Here is an 18883-nt window from a genome sequence, read left to right as displayed (position 1 = left end):
TGTAAATCTAAATTAAAAGATAGTCACACCTTTTGACTAGAGGGCTTTATCTCCCATCATGCACTGTAGCAATAAAATAGTTATCAAAGAAATTATTTTCATGTGGAGGCTGGATTCGCAAATCCTGACACCTTCTGCGGCATCAGGATCTGCAAATACAGTCAACAACCCACGAATTCTGTAAAAAAAAAAGGAAAACAAATATTTAGTGCCCTACTGAAGCACTTGACCAAAGGCCCCTTGTGGCAGGATGGGAGAAGGCCCTGGCCCCAGACCCCACTGCATATGGCCAAATCGAGGGTTGAATGCAGGCCCTTGTTGCATCTAGCTGAAGGCTGTGCACAGCCAGTGTTGGCTCCCCACTAAGTAGTGGCTAAGGGCCGGACTGGCAGCAACCCCCTCCGTCCACCTCCCTGCTGTGCATGGTTGAAGCCCAACCACGCTGCTGATGGTCTAATTTCGGGCACAGAAGCTGCTGGCCAGCCTCCTGAGATTGGGTGTGGGGAACTACCGGATGTAATATGTTCACAAATACCAACAATCACTGAAGAAAAGGTTAAAGTGAAGCTATAGTTAGCTTTGGTTATAAAACGTCAACGTATGTTTCTTAAACGCACAGTCACCCAAAAAAGGAGTTAAAGTGCAGTTATGGTTGCACATTAAAACTGAAAAACAACTGAAATCTACAAGTTGTACACAAAAGCCAGTGCTTATGACATCACAATATTATTACCAATAAGTACCACTACTTAAAGCAAAATGTTCCTGACCACAACACATAATCAAAGCAATTAATGATCCTATATTTATAGGAGTCTCTATCAAAGTGATAAGCGTAACATGATTTGTAATCTCATCTGTAAGATGATTTACCATATTTGTTATAGCATTTATTTAGTTAACTGTGAGGTCATGATATTTGGTGTGCGATTTATGGTTTATGGGCTACTTTGCGGTTGTGGATTATGCTTCTAACCATAACTTGCGAATGTCGGTGTTTTTTCTGTTTCATTATTCATAATTGCACTTTAACTTTGTGTTAGGAGACTATTCACACACACAACAGGTGCGTGTGTGTGTTTGTGTGTGAGCGTGTAAATGTTTGTGCAAGTTTTACAAGCCTGGGTAAGGCTAGGGAAAACTATTTTAAAAGCACTACTTGAAGGGCTAACTACTTAAAGGGGGCTTTAAACTAGCTGCACCTAATGAGTATAACCGGTTGAGCCTCAACTTTCATTGTCCTTATTTTCAATTCTTTTAGCCAAATACCTGCTCATCTAGGCTCCTATCTTTTCACAACTGAGTGGCCCTTTAATTTATTAGGTGAGGAAAACAAAGAAAAAACAGGAAGCAGGAACGCTAATGAAAGCAGTGACTTGTAGACTATAACTGCTGACAGCAGTAGTGGCCAGGTACCATGGGGTCACAACTGCAAAGGTGGATGCTGAGTCACACCTCATGCATAGGGCAAGTGAAAGAGCAGGGAGTAATCAGGCTAGGACACAGAGGTGTGCACAAGTGATAAAGGCCCCAGACGCCCTCAGAGCTTCCGCCTTGGACAAGGGCGCTGTAATGGAAGGTCCTGACCAGGCTCGGCTCCTCCGCGTCGTCCCCCCATCAGCAGCGGCAGATGCAAACCTTTTAATAGAAAACGATAATAAACTATGTTTATTATCGTTTTCTATTAAAAGGGGTGGCTAATGGGGATGACAAGACCTGAGGGGAGTGCACAGAGCATTCCCCTCAGTGCGCATGTATGTTTGGCCTGCTGTCTCGGGCCGGCCAAACACACATGCGCACAGGGCTCTCTCCAGCCCGCACTGTGTAGCCGGGCTGGAGAGAGCCTGCACAGGCTCCCAGTCTGCCTGGGAGCGCCCTGGCTAGGCACTCCCAGCCAATCCTGATGCTGCTCTGAAGAGCGTCAGGATTCGCCGCATGGCAGGCTGGGAGCCCGTGCCAGCAGCAAGCAGAGCGACAACCGAGGAGTGGAGCAGCGTGGTGCAGCGTGGAATTAAGGTACGTTTTTATTTTATTTTATTTCCCCTGCGCAGCGCTGCCCTGCCCCTTTTCCCTCCCACAAGCCGCCACTGGTACTGACCCCACAAGCCACCTGAGGTGGGCGGGACAGAACTGTGAAAGAACTATTTGTTTTTGCTCTTCTTTTTATTTACATACTATATTCAGGACGTTGACATTATAAAATGTTACATTTCCTCTGCGTAAAGCTGGGAAAATAACCATTTATGAATCAAAATATAAAACGTTTCATTACCCTTTAAATACAAATGTAACAAGTAATTAACTCTCTTTTCATCCCAAACACATTCATCTGTGGTCGCTCACGTCTGAGAAGCTACATACGAAGCCCTGCTGATGAGGTCTAGCCTCAGCTTACCTTCTGCAATTTCAGGGTTATAGAAGCCAGGTCGTCTCTTGAAGCGGCTGGGAAACACAGCGAAAGTACCTGAGGTTCCCATGTAGGCACTGTGGAGGATAAGACAGGACTGGTTTACAGCGCTGGATTGAAGACATGAGAGAAGAAGACACATTCAACGCCCTCTGGACTTTCAAGGATATAAGTGAGTTCTAAGTTTTAGAAATCTTTCATCATGCATCCAGGTTCTAACAGACCCCCAGTCGCTCACAGCAACTCTGAAACCAGGATCTTGCCACAATAACTCTGTTCTGGTCAGACCTCCCCAGTTGAGTGATCCAAAGTTTGTTGAATCTCTACAAATATTTCTCGATGAAAATCACCCTTTTGATTAATTATTTCGTTTTTAAATTTCACCCCATTCACTCCTCCCTTCCTCAAGTTAGCTATTTATTTTATTCTTTGAGTGATCCCTCGTTTTACCAGCGCCTTCTGCTCACTTCTACTTTTACATATTTAAGGCCATGATTTTTTATTTAGTAATTTAAGATAGGCTTAAATTCACCAACATTCCCCCGGTGGGTTAGAGTTTAGATTATTTTCATGATTGGGTGATGAGAAATGACTTAGGGCCAGATGTAGGAAGCCTTTTGCGCCTCGCAAACGGCGAAAAACGAAGTTTGCGTGGCACAAAAGGCTGAACGCGATGCAGAATCACATTTTGCGAGTCGGTACCGACTCGCAAAATGTGATTCTGACTCGCAAATAGGAAGGGGTGTTCCCTTACTATTTGCGACCGCATCGCGATGTACCAACTCGCAGTTACCATCCACTTGAAGTGGATGGTAACTCATTCGCAAAAGGGAAGGGGTCCCCATGGGACCCCTTCCCCTTTGTGAATGCCCACAAAAATATGTTTTCAGAGCAGGCAGTGCTCCTATGGACCACTGCCTGCTCTGAAAAAAACGAAACCAAATGGTTTCGGAATTTTTTCTTTTTGCAGCTCGTTTTCCTTTAAGGAAAACGGGCTGCAAAGAGAAAAAAAACTGCTTTATTAAAAAAGCAGTCACGGACATGGTGGTCTGCTGTCTCCAGCAGGCCACCATCCCCGTGAGTGCCTAGACTCGCTATGGGGTTGCAAACTGCGACCCACCTCATGAATATTCATGAGGTGGGTATTTCCGACACCATAGCGAGTCGCAGAAGGTGTCTGAGACACCTTTCTGCATCTCGGATTGCGAGTTGCAATTTGCGAGTCGCTATGACTCGCAAATTGCAAGTCGCAATCGGATACCTACCTACATCTGGCCCTTAGGGATTTCTGGCAGGTACATCATATTCTTCCCTAAAATGGCCTAATATGAAGAAGGGGCAATAGTCCCCAAAGACCTCGAGCTGGACTTCAGTATTCGTCTGTTGGATGACTCGAGATTTCAGTGAAGTTGGTTGTTTCTGAAACTTAAAGCCCATATAAATCTTACTCTGGACTCCAGTTGCTTGTCATGGTTGTAGACAACTATTGGTTTTTCAAGTTGTTCAAGTCTACACTTGATGACAATCCAGAAACAGCAGGCCGGATTCACAAACTGCATTTTGTAGTAAGTAGTACTACAGTAGTACTACTTATTACAAATGCAATTCACAAACCTACGGGTGGAGATCTCCACCTTTACCTTTACTGGGTTTTTTTCTGTGAGACGATCTCCACACATAAGTTTATTATGTATGATTAAATATAAGAGGGACTCGGGGAGTGGTGGGAAAATGTGGAATATCGACTGCAACATGGGAGGGTTTAGATCAAAGTAAAAAAGAGTTTAGGGATTGACAGGATACTACAAACACCGACCCACAAAGGAGTAAGCCAATTACAATTCACAAACTACACTTCTAAAGTTATTACAAACCGAAACGTGTCATAACAGTGGTAAATTTACTAAAGCCCGTGGATACTCAAATTATGGCCCGGGGGCCATATGCAGCCCACTGACCTTTACCTGCAGCGCCCTGGTCATCAGGAACACTAGGCTACTGTGTACTCCACTCAGCACTAATAATACAAATATGTTAAGTAGGCAGGCAATCATTTATTTTAAGGTTTATTGGTGTTAAAGAAAGGAACTAACTAGGGAGTCATGTGCTTAACATGAGAAACACCTTCATTTTTAAAAACATCTAGGAGCAAAAGTGTAAAAATATGGGAGTCTCTTCAAAATTCAAAAAGTGCATTTAATTAACATGCAGAAACTTTTCACCTTAGTACAATTGATTACATCAGCACATTGAGAAGTATTAATTTAAAATTGCTAGTTTTCAAAGATGAATTTAGAAACGTGAATTTTCCCGCTACCTTGACAACATAGCCAATAGTGAACTAAAGAGGCAAGTCAGCTGCTATCTGTACTTTTTGGGTGGCATGGGTTAATGTTATACATGAACAACATTAAAGTTTATTGAATCAAACACAGGTAGGGCCGGCTTTTGGGCGGTTAGACCGCACCGGGCGCTGACCTCAGGGGGACAATGTGTTTAGCAATAACTTCTGAAACTTGCAATTTAAAAGCACCTGCTGAAAAGTTCCTTGTGCGTTTAGCATTCAAGAAACAATTAAAATGTCAAGATGCCTCTTGTGATTAATGTTCCTGCTAGAGAGAAAGATGGGAGTTTTGCCTAGTGGCAGCTTTGACTCGACATAAAGTAGCATAGAGGGTTTATATGCCTGCTGCAAAAACAGAACTATGGGGCATATTTAAGAAAAGTGGTGCTGCACACTTTTCTTGCACCCCTTGGCGCCCCCTAACGCCACCATATGTGCCTCATATTTAAAATACAGCGCACCATGGCGGTAGTTAGTGGACTAGCGTCAGAATTTTTTGCTGTTTTTGGTGCGGAACACCGGCATTTATTTTTGAGGGCCGGTGCTTATTTTTCTTCCTCAAGCATTTACTGCAAGAAAAAGACACATATGGCAAAGCCGGAGGAAGAGAAAAACAAAAAAGCGTCACAATGGGGAAAAAGCTGAATTCCGCAAGAGTGAGCTGAAGGGTCAGGGAGTGCCTGTAAATGTATTGAAGAGGCCCGAGATGGCTTCAGGATTACACTGCCTCTGTATTCCATGTTCACACATTTAATTGCAGCTGCTGCATGTTTAAGAGGGGGGCTTTGGGCACCGGCACCTTTTTATTTACAAATTAAGCACTACCCTGTGGGGCTTATTTGAAAACAGTGGCACTTCACACAGTGCTGCATCACTTTTCTTGCACCCCTTAGCGCTACCCTAATGCCACCATGTGTGTGCTGTATTTAAAATACGGCGCAACATGGCGGTAGCTAGGGGACTACTGCCAGAATGTTGACGCTAGTCTGGCACTTTGCAGGATTAGCATAAAAAATATTGATGCTAATCCTGCAAAGCACCCAGAGGCCCATTGTAACCAACAGAAGCCTCCTTTTAATGCCTTCTCTAAGCAGGCATTAAAAGTGCCGGAAAAAATGACGCAAAGAAATCTGTCAGATTTAACGCAACATTTTTTGTCCCCCTCCAAACGGGGGATGCCACCTTTCCATACATTATGCCTGGCGCACGCATAATGTAGCGCAAAGGGATACAAAGTGGCGCAATGCATGCATTGCGCCACTTTGTAAATATAGCACAGCGTTTTTGGCCCTCTAACGCCACATTAGCATTAAAAATATTATGCTAATGTAGCGTTAGAATGGTGCTAGGGGCTCTTAAGTATGCCCCTATATTTTATGTAGCTCGCAGAGTGGATTAGTAAAGCCAGCATCTACAAGTGCTTCAAAACACATGAAAGTATGTGAAAGTGGAGCGATGGAGAGATGAGGGGCACATTTGCTGGGTTGTAGTGAGTGGAACCGAGGTCATGGGGTGGGGGGAGCCACAATAAACTGTTGCACAGGGCGCCACCAGTCCTAAAGCCGGCCCTGAACACAGAAGCAGGCTTTGTACAGCGCATGCCCTGAAAACATGTATTTCGAGGTTCTCTTACATGTGATAATGAAGAAAATGAAGGGAAAGTGAAATTAAACATTTGCCTAGGATCCCACAATTTGGTAAACTTTGGAAGCCGGGATTAATCCCAGGCTTTCTGGTTTCACATTGTTCAATTAAGCCACTAGATATATATCTTTTGATTGCCTACATCTACCTTACCGCCAATCCCCTCGCTCCCGTTGCCTGACTTTCATCCCAATGGCATCAGTGCAGTCCTCGGACATATGACAGACCAAACTTTTTGGCTCCAGGGAAAATGTTTGTGAGTACCCATGCTCCAGCCCAAACCTGCAGTAAGTCAAGCACCACACATGACTCACAGGTGTGTGCGTGTGTGTTTTTTATATATATATATATATATATATATATATATATGTATGTATTTACACAAAAAAGAGAGAACGCTGAGTAGTTCCCAAGTTTAGGTGGAGAGCTGCTCCAGTCAGAAGCATCCTGCAACAGCAGAGACACTCTAGATTTGCTCACCTCAGATGTCTGTTTTTCCAGCAAAGTTTTAAGCACAGGATTAGCACACTGCCATCCACCCCGAGCTAAAAAGGGACTAAGGGGGTCATTATGACCCCGGCGGATGGCAGTAAAATACTACTGCCAACAGGCTGGCAGTACTTTTCCCCATATTATGACATTGGCGGTTTGGCCCAAGCCAAACTGCCAATGTACCACACCATCCACCATGGCAGTAACGACCGCCGGGTTTGAGACTTCAGTCTCCAGCCAGGTGGCCGTCACTAGCCTGCCCGCGGGATTATGACCCGCCTACCGCCATGGTTTTCGTGGCACCCTTACCGCAACGAAAACCATGGCGGTACGCACCATCAGTGCCAGGGAATTCCTTCCCTGTCACTGAAGGGGTCTTTCCCGCCCCCTCCCCAGGTTTCCCCCTCAACCCCCTCCCTCTCTAGATCCCCCCACGACATACACGCACCTTCACTCACCAACGTACACACGCATACACACACTCATACCCACATTCATCGACAACCCACATTCATCGACACATGCATGCATACATACATTCACACACACTTCCACACACACTGACATACATACATGCACACACACATGCACACATCACAACATATACGCACTCACACATCCATACACTTACATACAGAACATGCGCATGACACACCCGCATTCACGCATGCACAGACATGCACACACACACCCACCCATACACACACACAACACCCACTACCCCCATCCCCTGTCGGGGCACCCGACTTACCTTTTGTGAGGGGTCCTTTGGCAGGAGACGGTATGGGGTACTGCTGCCAGCAGCAGCGTCCGCCAGCAGAACACCACCAGGCCATATCATGGTTCATGATACGGTCTGCGGCGTTCTACTGGCGTGGCGCTGCTGCTGGCAGCAGTCCCACCTAACCACCGTCCGCAGCATGACCACAGCCGGATTTCACCCATCGTTATAGGGGAAATCCGGCTTTGGTCATAATCCGGCTGATGGCTGGTAGCCGCGGTGACGGTCTTTTGGCGGCCGTCGCCACGGTGGTAGGCGGTTATTACCGCCAATGTCATAATGAGGGCCAAAGTCTTTTGCTATTTGTACAGCAAAATCTGTAGGCGTAGGTTTGGCACAGTGGCACCCTCGCTGAGCTGTAAAATGACAAAAGTGTTTCACCACCCAGGGCACAGTATTACAGCATTGGTTTGGTAAAATACCATCCAAGCCAACCTGGAAGGAGCAAAAACAACACCTGTCATGTGTTTCACTATCGTTATAGATCATCAGAGAGGTTTGGCTGTGCCAGACACAAGGGAGTACTCACTATAAGTTAACACATCTCCTCGATCTCCTCTGGCACCCTCCAAGTTCTCCATAATACCCAACAATGCCACCTGCGAGGAGGGATCCATCTATCCCTAGCACATGTGAAAGAGAGGCAAACACAGCTCTCTGAAAAAACTCAATGGGGGAACATTCCCACCTCACAGGGAAAAATAGGCATGCACTTCAAAACAATGGTAACATGTTACAGACACAGTATGTGGAGGTATTTAAGTTGGATAAGTCAAAGTCTCGAGGAAATGACTAGTACCCTAGGGGGCATATATGCATCGTTCCAGTCTGAGTCATCCAGTGAACTTAGGCAATTGGGCCCGTAAATCTGAAAAATTATCTGGAGAACTGTTCACCAAGGTTTTCTATAGTTGTGATACCCCCCCTGCCCCAATTGGGCCCATGAGAATCTTGGGCTCTAGAGGGGTAAAGTTGGGGATCTCGCTAAGAGCATTTCAATGTTGGTGAAGGGCATGGCACAGCCGCACGTATCGAAAGAATTGGGATTTGTGTAGGGAATGTTTTGTTTGGAATGTTTGAAACAGTTTCAAATGGGACCCAGGCAACTTCACCACTGTAGAAATACCAATATTGTCCCATCTGTTAAATCCCTAGAGGGAGGAACATATAATATTTAACAACATTTAATACATATTAAATACAAATAAAACTATTACTGTGTGGGTGGGAATTGTTTTAAAATATTTTTTAAGAAATATTATTTATAAATTAAATATAATTAAATTCATTATTTATCTAATAACTAAGTTAATCTGTTGTGAAAAATTATTATATTAGTTTGATGTTACCAATATATATTTACAATTATTTTATATTGATTTGTTAGATAGATAGATAGATAGATAGATAGATAGATAGACAGACAGATTGATCATATTTTTTAAGAGAAATAAACTTTAATCACTTTCCTATACTTTGAGGTAGTGAGCTGCGGTGAGACGTGGTGGCAGAGATCTCCAACTATGTGTAAAAAAATTACTGATAGTATCTTCAGAGTTGTAAATTCAGTCTAACTCCTAACTGGGGAGTGTCCCCTTCGCATACATTGTGCCTGGCGCAGGCATAATGTAGCGCAAAGGGTTACAAAGTGGCACAATTAATGCATTGCACATCTTTGTAAATGTGGCGCGAGGATTTTGATCTCCGTGGGCCACATTAATGTAAAAAAAAAGGATGCTAATGTGGCGCAAGGTGGCACTATGGGTTTATAAATATGTCCCTAAATGTGACAAGGAATAATTACACCGACACCAATCCTTCCAGCGCTGGCATGTGAAAATATAGACTGAAAAAACATTGCATTAAAATTATAGACTGAAACTACCTACTGCCAAAATCTCTCCTTTGCATAAATATTTCCCTACATAAATTTCAAAACTCACCTAAATCCTCTATGAGGCAATGAAAGGCCTGTAATACCAAGCCATTTTGAGTTTGCATACCCTGTGAGTCACAGAATTAGAAGATTAGCAACCTGAAAATGGCTTTTTGGTATTCACTAAATCCATTTCTGCATCTGTATAGGCTTATAGAATTCCAAAGTCGGTATGGAAATGGATACTGAATTGCAATTTGGAGGGGGGCGTGTTCAGGGCGTCCATTCCAAATTGCAGTTTGGTATCAGATGTAGCAATGGTTTGCGACTGTAATTCTGGTTGCAAACCATTGAAAAGTTACCAGTACCGCAAAGGAGGTTATATATAACTCATTCCAAATACCAAAGTTAGTTGTTGGGTAGTCAATGGTCCACGGAACCACTGCCAACTCTCAAAGAAATTTTAAAAAACAAAAAAAGAAAACTTCTTTTCAAATTAAAGTAGTTTCTTTTAATGACAACGGGTCACATTTAAAAACATGTTTACTTCATTTAAAGACAATCACAGACATGGCCGACAGCTGACCTTAGAAGGCCACTGTCAATGTAATGGTCTCCAATCGGAGTGAGTTGCCATTTATGACCTACTTCATTAATATGTATTAGGTAGGCCAGACTGTGACCCACTTCAATTGAGAATTTGCCAACTGACCTATAAGAACATAGGTGAGATCGCAAAATCTGAATTAATTCACAAAATGTCAAGGCACATTTTGCAACAGCTTTTTGTAAACTGATTCTTAGTACCTCTGGCTTTTAGCCCCAAATGGTGGAATCATCATAGATTTTGAACATTCCAACCCATATCCATACAATGACATAGTTTTTAAAAAAGTGCTTCTATTGCAAAGCATGGATGGTGAAATGTTCATTATGTATTAGCTAGAGTGCATGTTTCTGATCCAAGCCCGAACCTGTCCACAACTTACCAGCAATCAAGCGATCAGGACTGAGCTATGCAGAGGAGCGTGTTGCCCTTAGTCAGGTAGTGACAAGATTTATGGCGCTAGACTGAAATATTTTCAATTCACTATCACTGTCAACCCCTATTTCTTTTTATTTTTTTTATTGTCAGCCACAATTTATTTTATCACTTATTTTAATTGCACGCCTATTCACCTTTGCTTTCGCTTCTCATGTCCCTACGATCTCTTACACTCAGATTTCTATTAGGATAACCAGCGATTTGTCTTTCATCCTCCCCTCAGATTATTCTTTCACTGTCATCCTGAACTTCTCTTTTATCACCCTAATATCTTTTATTGTCACCCCTTGATTCCTATCATGCTCGCACCACAGTTTCGTCTCAGATTCAACCCCAGGTACTTCTGTAGTCCTTGGATTCACTCTCATCCTCACCATCTTGACTACTATTTCCATCATCTCCATTTGATTTCTCTTTCGTCCCAACTGCATATTTCTCTCTACTTCACCCAAGGTTTTTGTTTCATCATTACAACTAATTCCTCTTTCACTGCCACCCTTTGAAATCTCGAAGGAGTCACCCCAATAAGTTTCTCATGAAGTCACACCCTAATTTTTCATTCACCACCCCTTATCTTCTCTCTGACAGTTAACCCCTGATTTATAATTCATCATTACACCATATTTTTTCTTCCAGCCTCTGGGGTATTCCTTGAGGCTAGTTCTAGGGACCACCCAGTTCATAATGTGCCCTATGCCAAGGGACCAAAGGAAAGAAGTATGTCTTTGGGATACATGGCCCATCGTAATAATGACAAATTCAAATGGCTTGGGCTGGGTAGGGAGATCACGTTTTGCACTTTGGCCTGCATTCCATAGTCATACATGTTACCCCATGTCATTTAAGCTCTGGTATGCTGTTTCAGTAATTACACATGGTGATTAATAAATGAAACCACACACATTGTTTTGACTTAATTAAATGCACAGTTGGGTGAAGGTATGGATGATCCAAAAGTAGCTGGCGATGACCAGTGAAGCTGACTCTCTTTCTGAGTAAATTTGGGCATCTAGATATTATTTTAATGATGTGGCATTTAATGAAGAGCAACAAAAAACATAAAAAACCATGTTCTGGCAGAAGATAAGGGTACTGGTGACTGACCCACCTTCACCGGTGTCTCCTACTCCCCACTACCGTTCCTAAAAACCCCATCATGTTGCTACCGATGAAGAGGGAAGTTTTGCATCTCAAAAATAAAGATGCTCATGGACACATCGAGTTCTTATCATGAAAAATCACAGCCTTAAGACTGATTTGCAGGTATAATAAATTGTTCTTTCAGCAAGTTCTGACCTGATTTGCCTACAAGAAAGATGGACTTTGAAAGATACAGAGTTGGCGTGTTATGCATCACAAACTCTTAAGGATCCTCTCTTGCTGTTTGGCAGCCTAAGGGACGTTGAGTAATTCTGATAAAGAACGATAACTCACGAGAATAGTTTAAAAAACCTGTCTCCTTTTTCGAAAATACTTGTCTTTTGGAACATCACATGGCAACGATTAGGCTAAACCAATTATTGTTTTACCTTTGTTTTCCATTTTCTTTGAATGAAAGACAACAAAAATTTGAAAACTCTTACGGATGCTCAAAGTATTTTTTAAATAAATGTTCACAGGTGATTGTTCTTAATCTGCATCTTGCCACATCAGATTGTTTCTAAATCCATGATCACAAACTACATTTGCAAATTCTACCTTGAAAATTCCAGACTCAACTATTGATAAACGGGAGGAGGACTTACTAGGCTCTTTCTACATTACCCAAATCACAGAGCTCTCTAGGGCGTTTCTCTGAACATCAGAAGTCAGTTCACCCATAGCTGCAACCAGCGCTTAATTTGTGCTTGTTGTTTCCGGTGCTGAGCACCGGCACTTATTTGTGAGGGCCGGGGCTTATTCTTATGCCTCAAGTATTTGCTGCGAGCAAAAGACACATATGAGAAAGACTGAGGAAGGAAAAACTAAAAAGCGTCATAAAGGGAGAAAGTAGAAAGTTGCAGGATAAACTGAAGGGGCTGGGGTGGCCGTAAATGCATTGAAGAGGCCGAGATGGCTTCAGGATTACGCTGCCTCAGTATTCAGTGCTTGCAGATTTAATTACAGCAGTCTCGTGTTTAACAGAAGGGCTTTGAGCACCAGCACCTCTTTATTTACAAATTAAGCACTGGCTGCAACGGAAGGGCGTTGACATTGGACTTACCTTCTCTCTGTGCACTAAATTAGTGTCAAAAGCGACCACTGTCAGTAGATCCTGAGTTTACCCCTTGTCTTCAACTAATGTGATGAAGGACACAGAGAAGGCCAGCTAGCAGGGGTTATGGGCACACATTTTATGTTAGTTGATGGGCATGGAGTTTTCATTAAAAAGCCCCTAGCCGTCACTTCCCATGATGTCCCCTCACTCCTTTTGCTTGAAGTGAGAGGAATGCCCCCAGTGACCCAGCTACACAGGGTCTGTCACTGCCACTGTGGTTATTGCCTCACTCAACCAAGCCTAATCGGATTCCTTCCTATAGGAAGAAAATAACTAGGCTGCATTGGTTCAAGAAAGAGCTAATCTTAAGGAAAATGGCTAGGAGACACATGGTACACCTTATGAACTGTCTGCCAGAATGAGATGGAATATGGTCATACCGCATCTCAGTAAAAAATAGTACAAAAACAGTATGGGGAGCCTCAACAAACTATAGGAACACATTTAGAATGAACATTTTAAAAGAAAAACTGAAAAATATAAACATAAATTCTAGTTTATGGTGAAGCATTTGGAGAGACTTATGATCACTCGGGTTCGAAACTGTCTAACTGGAGATACGAAAACCAATATAGCTTCACTTTATATCAACTAAATATATAAAAACGAAACTAAAATGTGGGTTGCCCAGTATCTTACAACTCCAGAATTAGACAAACTGTGTGCTACAAAAGCATCTAAATGACCAAATGGGTTTGCTATGAAGATTTTCAAAGGAGACAGTCCCTTTCTTATACTTCTGTATGGAAACGTGTGCTGTACATCAATCTTCCCTGTATGCCGGTTGAGCTCCATTATCCTTCACATATTAAAAAAGAAAGACAGGTGTTTTATTGATTCCTAATAATTGCTCCCTTTGTGGATGCAGAGGCAAAAGTACATCAGAGAAATCTACCATTATATACGTGCTTCATAGATTATGCTACCACCTTTGACCGGGTTAACAGTGGCTGACTGTAGCAGAAATTAAGATCCTGGGGTATTGTTAACCAACTGATGGCAGCCATTTAACAACTAGTCACATACCTGAGGCTGGATCAGAGTAGGTGACAGATTGTGAATTTCCCCGAAGATTTGGACCACCAGGATTTGAAACAGTACAGTATGCTGGAGAACTTACTGTTTGGTGACTGGTGATTAGAGATGGCCTTCAATAAAGTTGCATTCTTTCTGGCAAATCTATGGGGTGGACATATGACATGCTATCCTATGTGGTGCCGTCCATTCATGAGGTTTAACACCACTACTAAAGCAAAGAAAGCCTTTTTTCTGTTTAGAGTGTTTACCTTATTTTCAGTTTGAAGTTTGATGGTTCTTGGAATGGTTAACATCACAAAAGCAAATATTTAGTTTTTGATATCAAGCTGGAAAAGATCAGTGCACATGGCACCTTTTTCACTGAAGTTTGACAATGTGGATAAATGTCATTAGCTTTGTGGATCACAACTTTGCTAACATAGAAGGTACTTACAGAAACTGAAACTTAAAGCAGATTCATTAAGCCATGTTATGGCCCAACTTTATAAGTTTTCAAGTATCAAGTTTATTTTTATATATGTTAAGGAACTCTCAAAGAGATCCACCTAAAAAATAAATAGATAGACAGCCCCCCTACAAACATAACACACATAATCAATCATCAATAAAAAAAACAATCATCAAACAAAATCGCAAGAATCAAATTCATTACACTGAATACAAATTTAAAAAACATTTGCAAATTTAAAAATGCTGTAACAAAACATTTCACTAGGAGGTGCATACAATGACTCTAGTAACTCTGAGGCAGGGAGAATGGACAACTGGAAGCAAATGGGTCTCAATCATTTCCACTGAAATGGTGAAAATGCAGGAAAAATAAGTAATAAGTTATTTAGATCTTGGACTTTAGATCAACAATGGTGGCAGTCCGCTGCAGTACCATACCATTTTGCCAAAAGAACAGTCAGCGGAAGCAAACTTTGCTGCAGCAGGATCCAGAACCGTCTGACTCCATGTATCAAATTCAAATAATATAGGGTTGCACTGTTTTATTTTACTAAAATGGAGTCTATTCAATTCTGAAAGCCTCTCTTTTTCAGGTAAGCTTCCTTATCCACTCGAAAACTTAGGGACCACGTAGCCTGTTTAAAACTGGCTTTTATTTGTGGCAGTGTTAGAGCAAATACCAAATTGCGATCTAACTCTAACATCTCTAACGCGTAAGAGAAGTTTCTACAGATGATGTTGGTGAAGGGCATGGCACAGCCGCACGTATCGAAAGAATTGGGATTTGTGTAGGGAATGTTTTGTTTGGAATGTTTGAAACAGTTTCAAATGGGACCCATGCAACTTCACCACTGTAGAAATACCAATATTGTCCCATCTGTTAAATCCCTAGAGGGAGGAACATATAATATTTAACAACATTTAATGCATATTAAATACAAATAAAACTATTACTGTGTGGGTGGGAATTGTTTTAAAATATTTTTTAAGAAATATTATTTATAAATTAAATATAATTAAATTCATTATTTATCTAATAACTAAGTTAATCTGTTGTGAAAAATTATTATATTAGTTTGATGTTACCAATATATATTTACAATTATTTTATATTGATTTGTTAGATAGATAGATAGATAGATAGATAGACAGACAGACAGATTGATCATATTTTTTAAGAGAAATAAACTTTAATCACTTCCCTATACTTTGAGGTAGTGAGCTGCGGTGAGACGTGGTGGCAGAGATCTCCAACTATGTGTAAAAAAAATACTGATAGTATCTTCAGAGTTGTAAATTCAGTCTAACTCCTAACAGGGGAGTGTCCCCTTCGCATACATTGTGCCTGGCGCAGGCATAATGTAGCGCAAAGGGTTACAAAGTGGCACTCACTGTGGGATAAATAAGAAGGAAGATCTGAAATATATAACGAAAAAAAGGAGTGGAGCTAAAAGGCACCCTTCCTTTAATCCATTTGAAATAGATATTTCTTGGGACAGGCGTCTATCACCACCTAATAATACTCTGTACACAGTGGAAGGATGCAGAACGATAACTAGATCTACCCAGATTAGTGAGCTTTTCCCACAGCAAGGCCCGATCCACTTTATCAAATGCAGCCGAGAAATCTATCAAGGCTGCATCAACCACTCCTCCTCTAGCTTTTACATATTTTTCATTAATCACTTGAAGGGTTGCTATGTTATCCATAGTGCTATGTTTTCTCCCAAATCCCATGTGCTCCAGGGGAATGATTTTATTTTCTTCCATTCACTCGCTTAACCGGGACAGTGGACATTTAGCAAAAACTTTGCCAACTGCATCTTAGAGCACGATCTGGAGGTAATTACCTGGGGAGTTCTGATTACCCTTCTTAAACAGTGGCACTATAATACTACCCGCCCAAGGGAGGGAATTTTTTTGTTTTCGTAAAAACCTTTAAAAACCAAAAATAGAATCTTGCTCCAGGAGCGGGTGTCTTGCTTTACCACCTAAATTGGAAATTCATCTGGGCCCATCACAGCGGAGGAACTCATTCCTTGAACAGCCAACTCTATCTCTTTTTCAGAAGGGAAATTATAAGGGTGGAAATCTCCTTTTCTAATGGGACATTTCACCTCTTCCCCATTAAGAGCTAAAGGTTAGAAATAAATACAATCCAGCAAACCTTGTCAATAGCTATGGGAGAAGAATGTACTCTAACCCGCATCCTTCTGCAACGAAGGACCAAAAAACACCTTACCTGCCCTTTTACTGCAGCTTCCCTTAGGTTACTCCAAAGCCTGTCCCATGCTTCTCTTTTAGACGAGTCTTCAAATGCATCCTTATACTCTTCAGTAGAGACAGCTGTTTATTCCTTTCAGAAGAGTATCCTATATATTTACTCCTAACAAAGGCATTTATTTCCCTATTCAAAAGGAGTAACGGACAGGGAATCACCTTTAACTCACTATTAGAGGACTTTGTTGTGGCCCCTACTAACAGCTGCTTCCTAAACCTACCAAAGTTTTCCACTTCATCCCCCACCCCGTTTTCGATCTTTGGAAGAGTAGTTTCTATTATATTTGTCAAGCCTGTAACCATCCTATGATCCCACTATGTCCTCCCTGTCTTTTTTTTATCAAATTTAGATACCCATTAAACTTCCATCATTCCATGAGTAACATAATAAAGTCCAGGGAGAATACAATCAGGCTATGATCAATGAGGAGGGTATTTATGGCCTTTAAGTCGCCTAACAAAGAGAATGATTTACCACCTACCACCACATAGTCTAGAATTGCCTTTCCCCAAAGAGAAACGTGTATATTGAGCTGGAGAATCTGAGTGAAACGTCCCATTGGCTACAATGCAATAATTACTCCTCAAATGATCGAGTAGGAGTTTCCCTCTTTTCTCTATTCTTATCATTGTCGGAAAGGCACTTGGGGGAATTTGCACGACTTCCTCTTTTTCAACCTTGTGAAATGGAAGCAGAGCATTATTAGACAATTTGCAATTTAAGTCTCCCACTAATACTACATGTGGAGCCTGCTCATTATCAAGAGCTTTATTAATGAACAAAAAGACCATCATAGGCAGCAGCATCGGGAATGTCCGCATTAACCAATAAGAGAGGAATCGAACCCTGGACACCACCAGGAGCATACAAGGTTATGGCCATAAACAAATTACGAGAGTCAAACTTCCATTTAAGCCTATTAGATAACAGGCAGTCACTCCTTTGTGTGCTTGTCCCTTTCTAGAAGGCCTAGCATTACATTCTAAGGGGTAGTAATCCTCACACAACAAATCCCTATTGCACCAGGTCTCCTGGAGGCAAATCACATTTGGCCTTAATATAGTCAAAAAGTGCAGTTTCTCCCTGCTGTTCTTTACACCCGATGTATTCCAGGAGACAACTTTAAGGTCGTTGCTAGTTGTGGAGTTGTGGTAATTGCCCAGAGCCCTGCGTCTCATTTAGAATACCACGTAGCCAACCCCACCCCACCCATCTAAGCCATCATTCAGGTTTTGGACAGGTGAGTTTATTGGTTCCTTAAGTGACATCTGCCTGCCATTCCCTCCAAGGAAGACTTTCAACCCCTTAAAGTCTATAAAGGACCTGCTATTGAATAAGGGGGTACCAGCCTCTATACCCCTCGGAACCCTGGTCTGGAACCCCCCCAACAATGTATCTACCCTTTGCTCCCAGGAATGGTACAACATCAATTCCCTACATTGCAGACATTCAGCATTTTGTAAACTTTTATTAACCGTAAGCTTGCAATAAAAAGTCACCCTTGACTTGAAATCCACCCTAGAATACAACAAGGGAGCCAAATCAGTATCACTACTTTGAATTAACCTCAAAGACTCAGGCTCCTAAAAGCATTTAAGCAAAATAGCTCTGTTCAAAATTATGTCTTCATCAACTGTGGGTGTGACGCCTAACATGCATGTGTCCACATTGCACCAGAGAGAGATGTTTCCTTCTGATTTAGGTAAATCAGTGAAGCCTTTCTTCAGGTCGGGGTCCACAAAAGAGATAGCCAACAGGTTCAGCAAAGGCAGCATCCCAGCAGCAGTTTCTATTGCTGAAGCCTCCTCTGACTCCTCGTTAGATGGCTTGTGGACCCAGACTCGGTACCTACTATCAGGGGGGTAAGGCAGACAGATTGCAGTAACTCCTCTGACCTTTGAGAGGGGTCTGCATCTTCTCTAAATTGCGTTTTTCTTCTGCCTTTTCTTGTAATTCGCTGCAACAGTCTTTTCATCCATCTCCATTTTTTCCTTTTATTTTTGGAAGTATTTTCAGCATTTAGGGAGGAGAGCCAAACACCTCGGCATGTTTCGCTTGCTTGGTCAAAGTTTTAAAGATTGGAAACACTTCTTGTTCAACTGAAATAATTTTTACCGACTGCTCCCTCAACAGGGGAGGAGTTGAAAATAAAGCATATTGAATCCACTGGGCTTTCGACCAAATCAGATTTGATGGATAGCTCTTTGCATTGCGGTTTACCTGCCTGAGTGCTAACATCAGCGTGAGGCCAACAGCTATGCTCTCAGA

General features: G+C 42.0%; 1 protein-coding gene across 2 annotated transcripts in view; it reads right to left on the bottom strand.

Moving 5' to 3' along the window:
* Positions 1-18883, bottom strand: part of LYL1 (LYL1 basic helix-loop-helix family member) — a 320667-nt gene that overhangs the window by 258367 nt on the left and 43417 nt on the right. For both annotated transcript variants that reach the window (XM_069231928.1, XM_069231927.1), the window contains exon 3: positions 2396-2484. In XM_069231928.1, coding sequence (XP_069088029.1) covers positions 2396-2484 — 89 coding nt within the window. The remainder of the gene's footprint in view (positions 1-2395; positions 2485-18883) is intronic.

This window comes from Pleurodeles waltl, chromosome 4_2 (assembly GCF_031143425.1).
Source record: "Pleurodeles waltl isolate 20211129_DDA chromosome 4_2, aPleWal1.hap1.20221129, whole genome shotgun sequence".
Classification (NCBI taxonomy): Eukaryota; Metazoa; Chordata; class Amphibia; order Caudata; family Salamandridae; genus Pleurodeles; species Pleurodeles waltl.
Note: the sequence above shows the minus strand (reverse complement) of the source record. Positions and strands in the feature narration are given on the sequence as shown.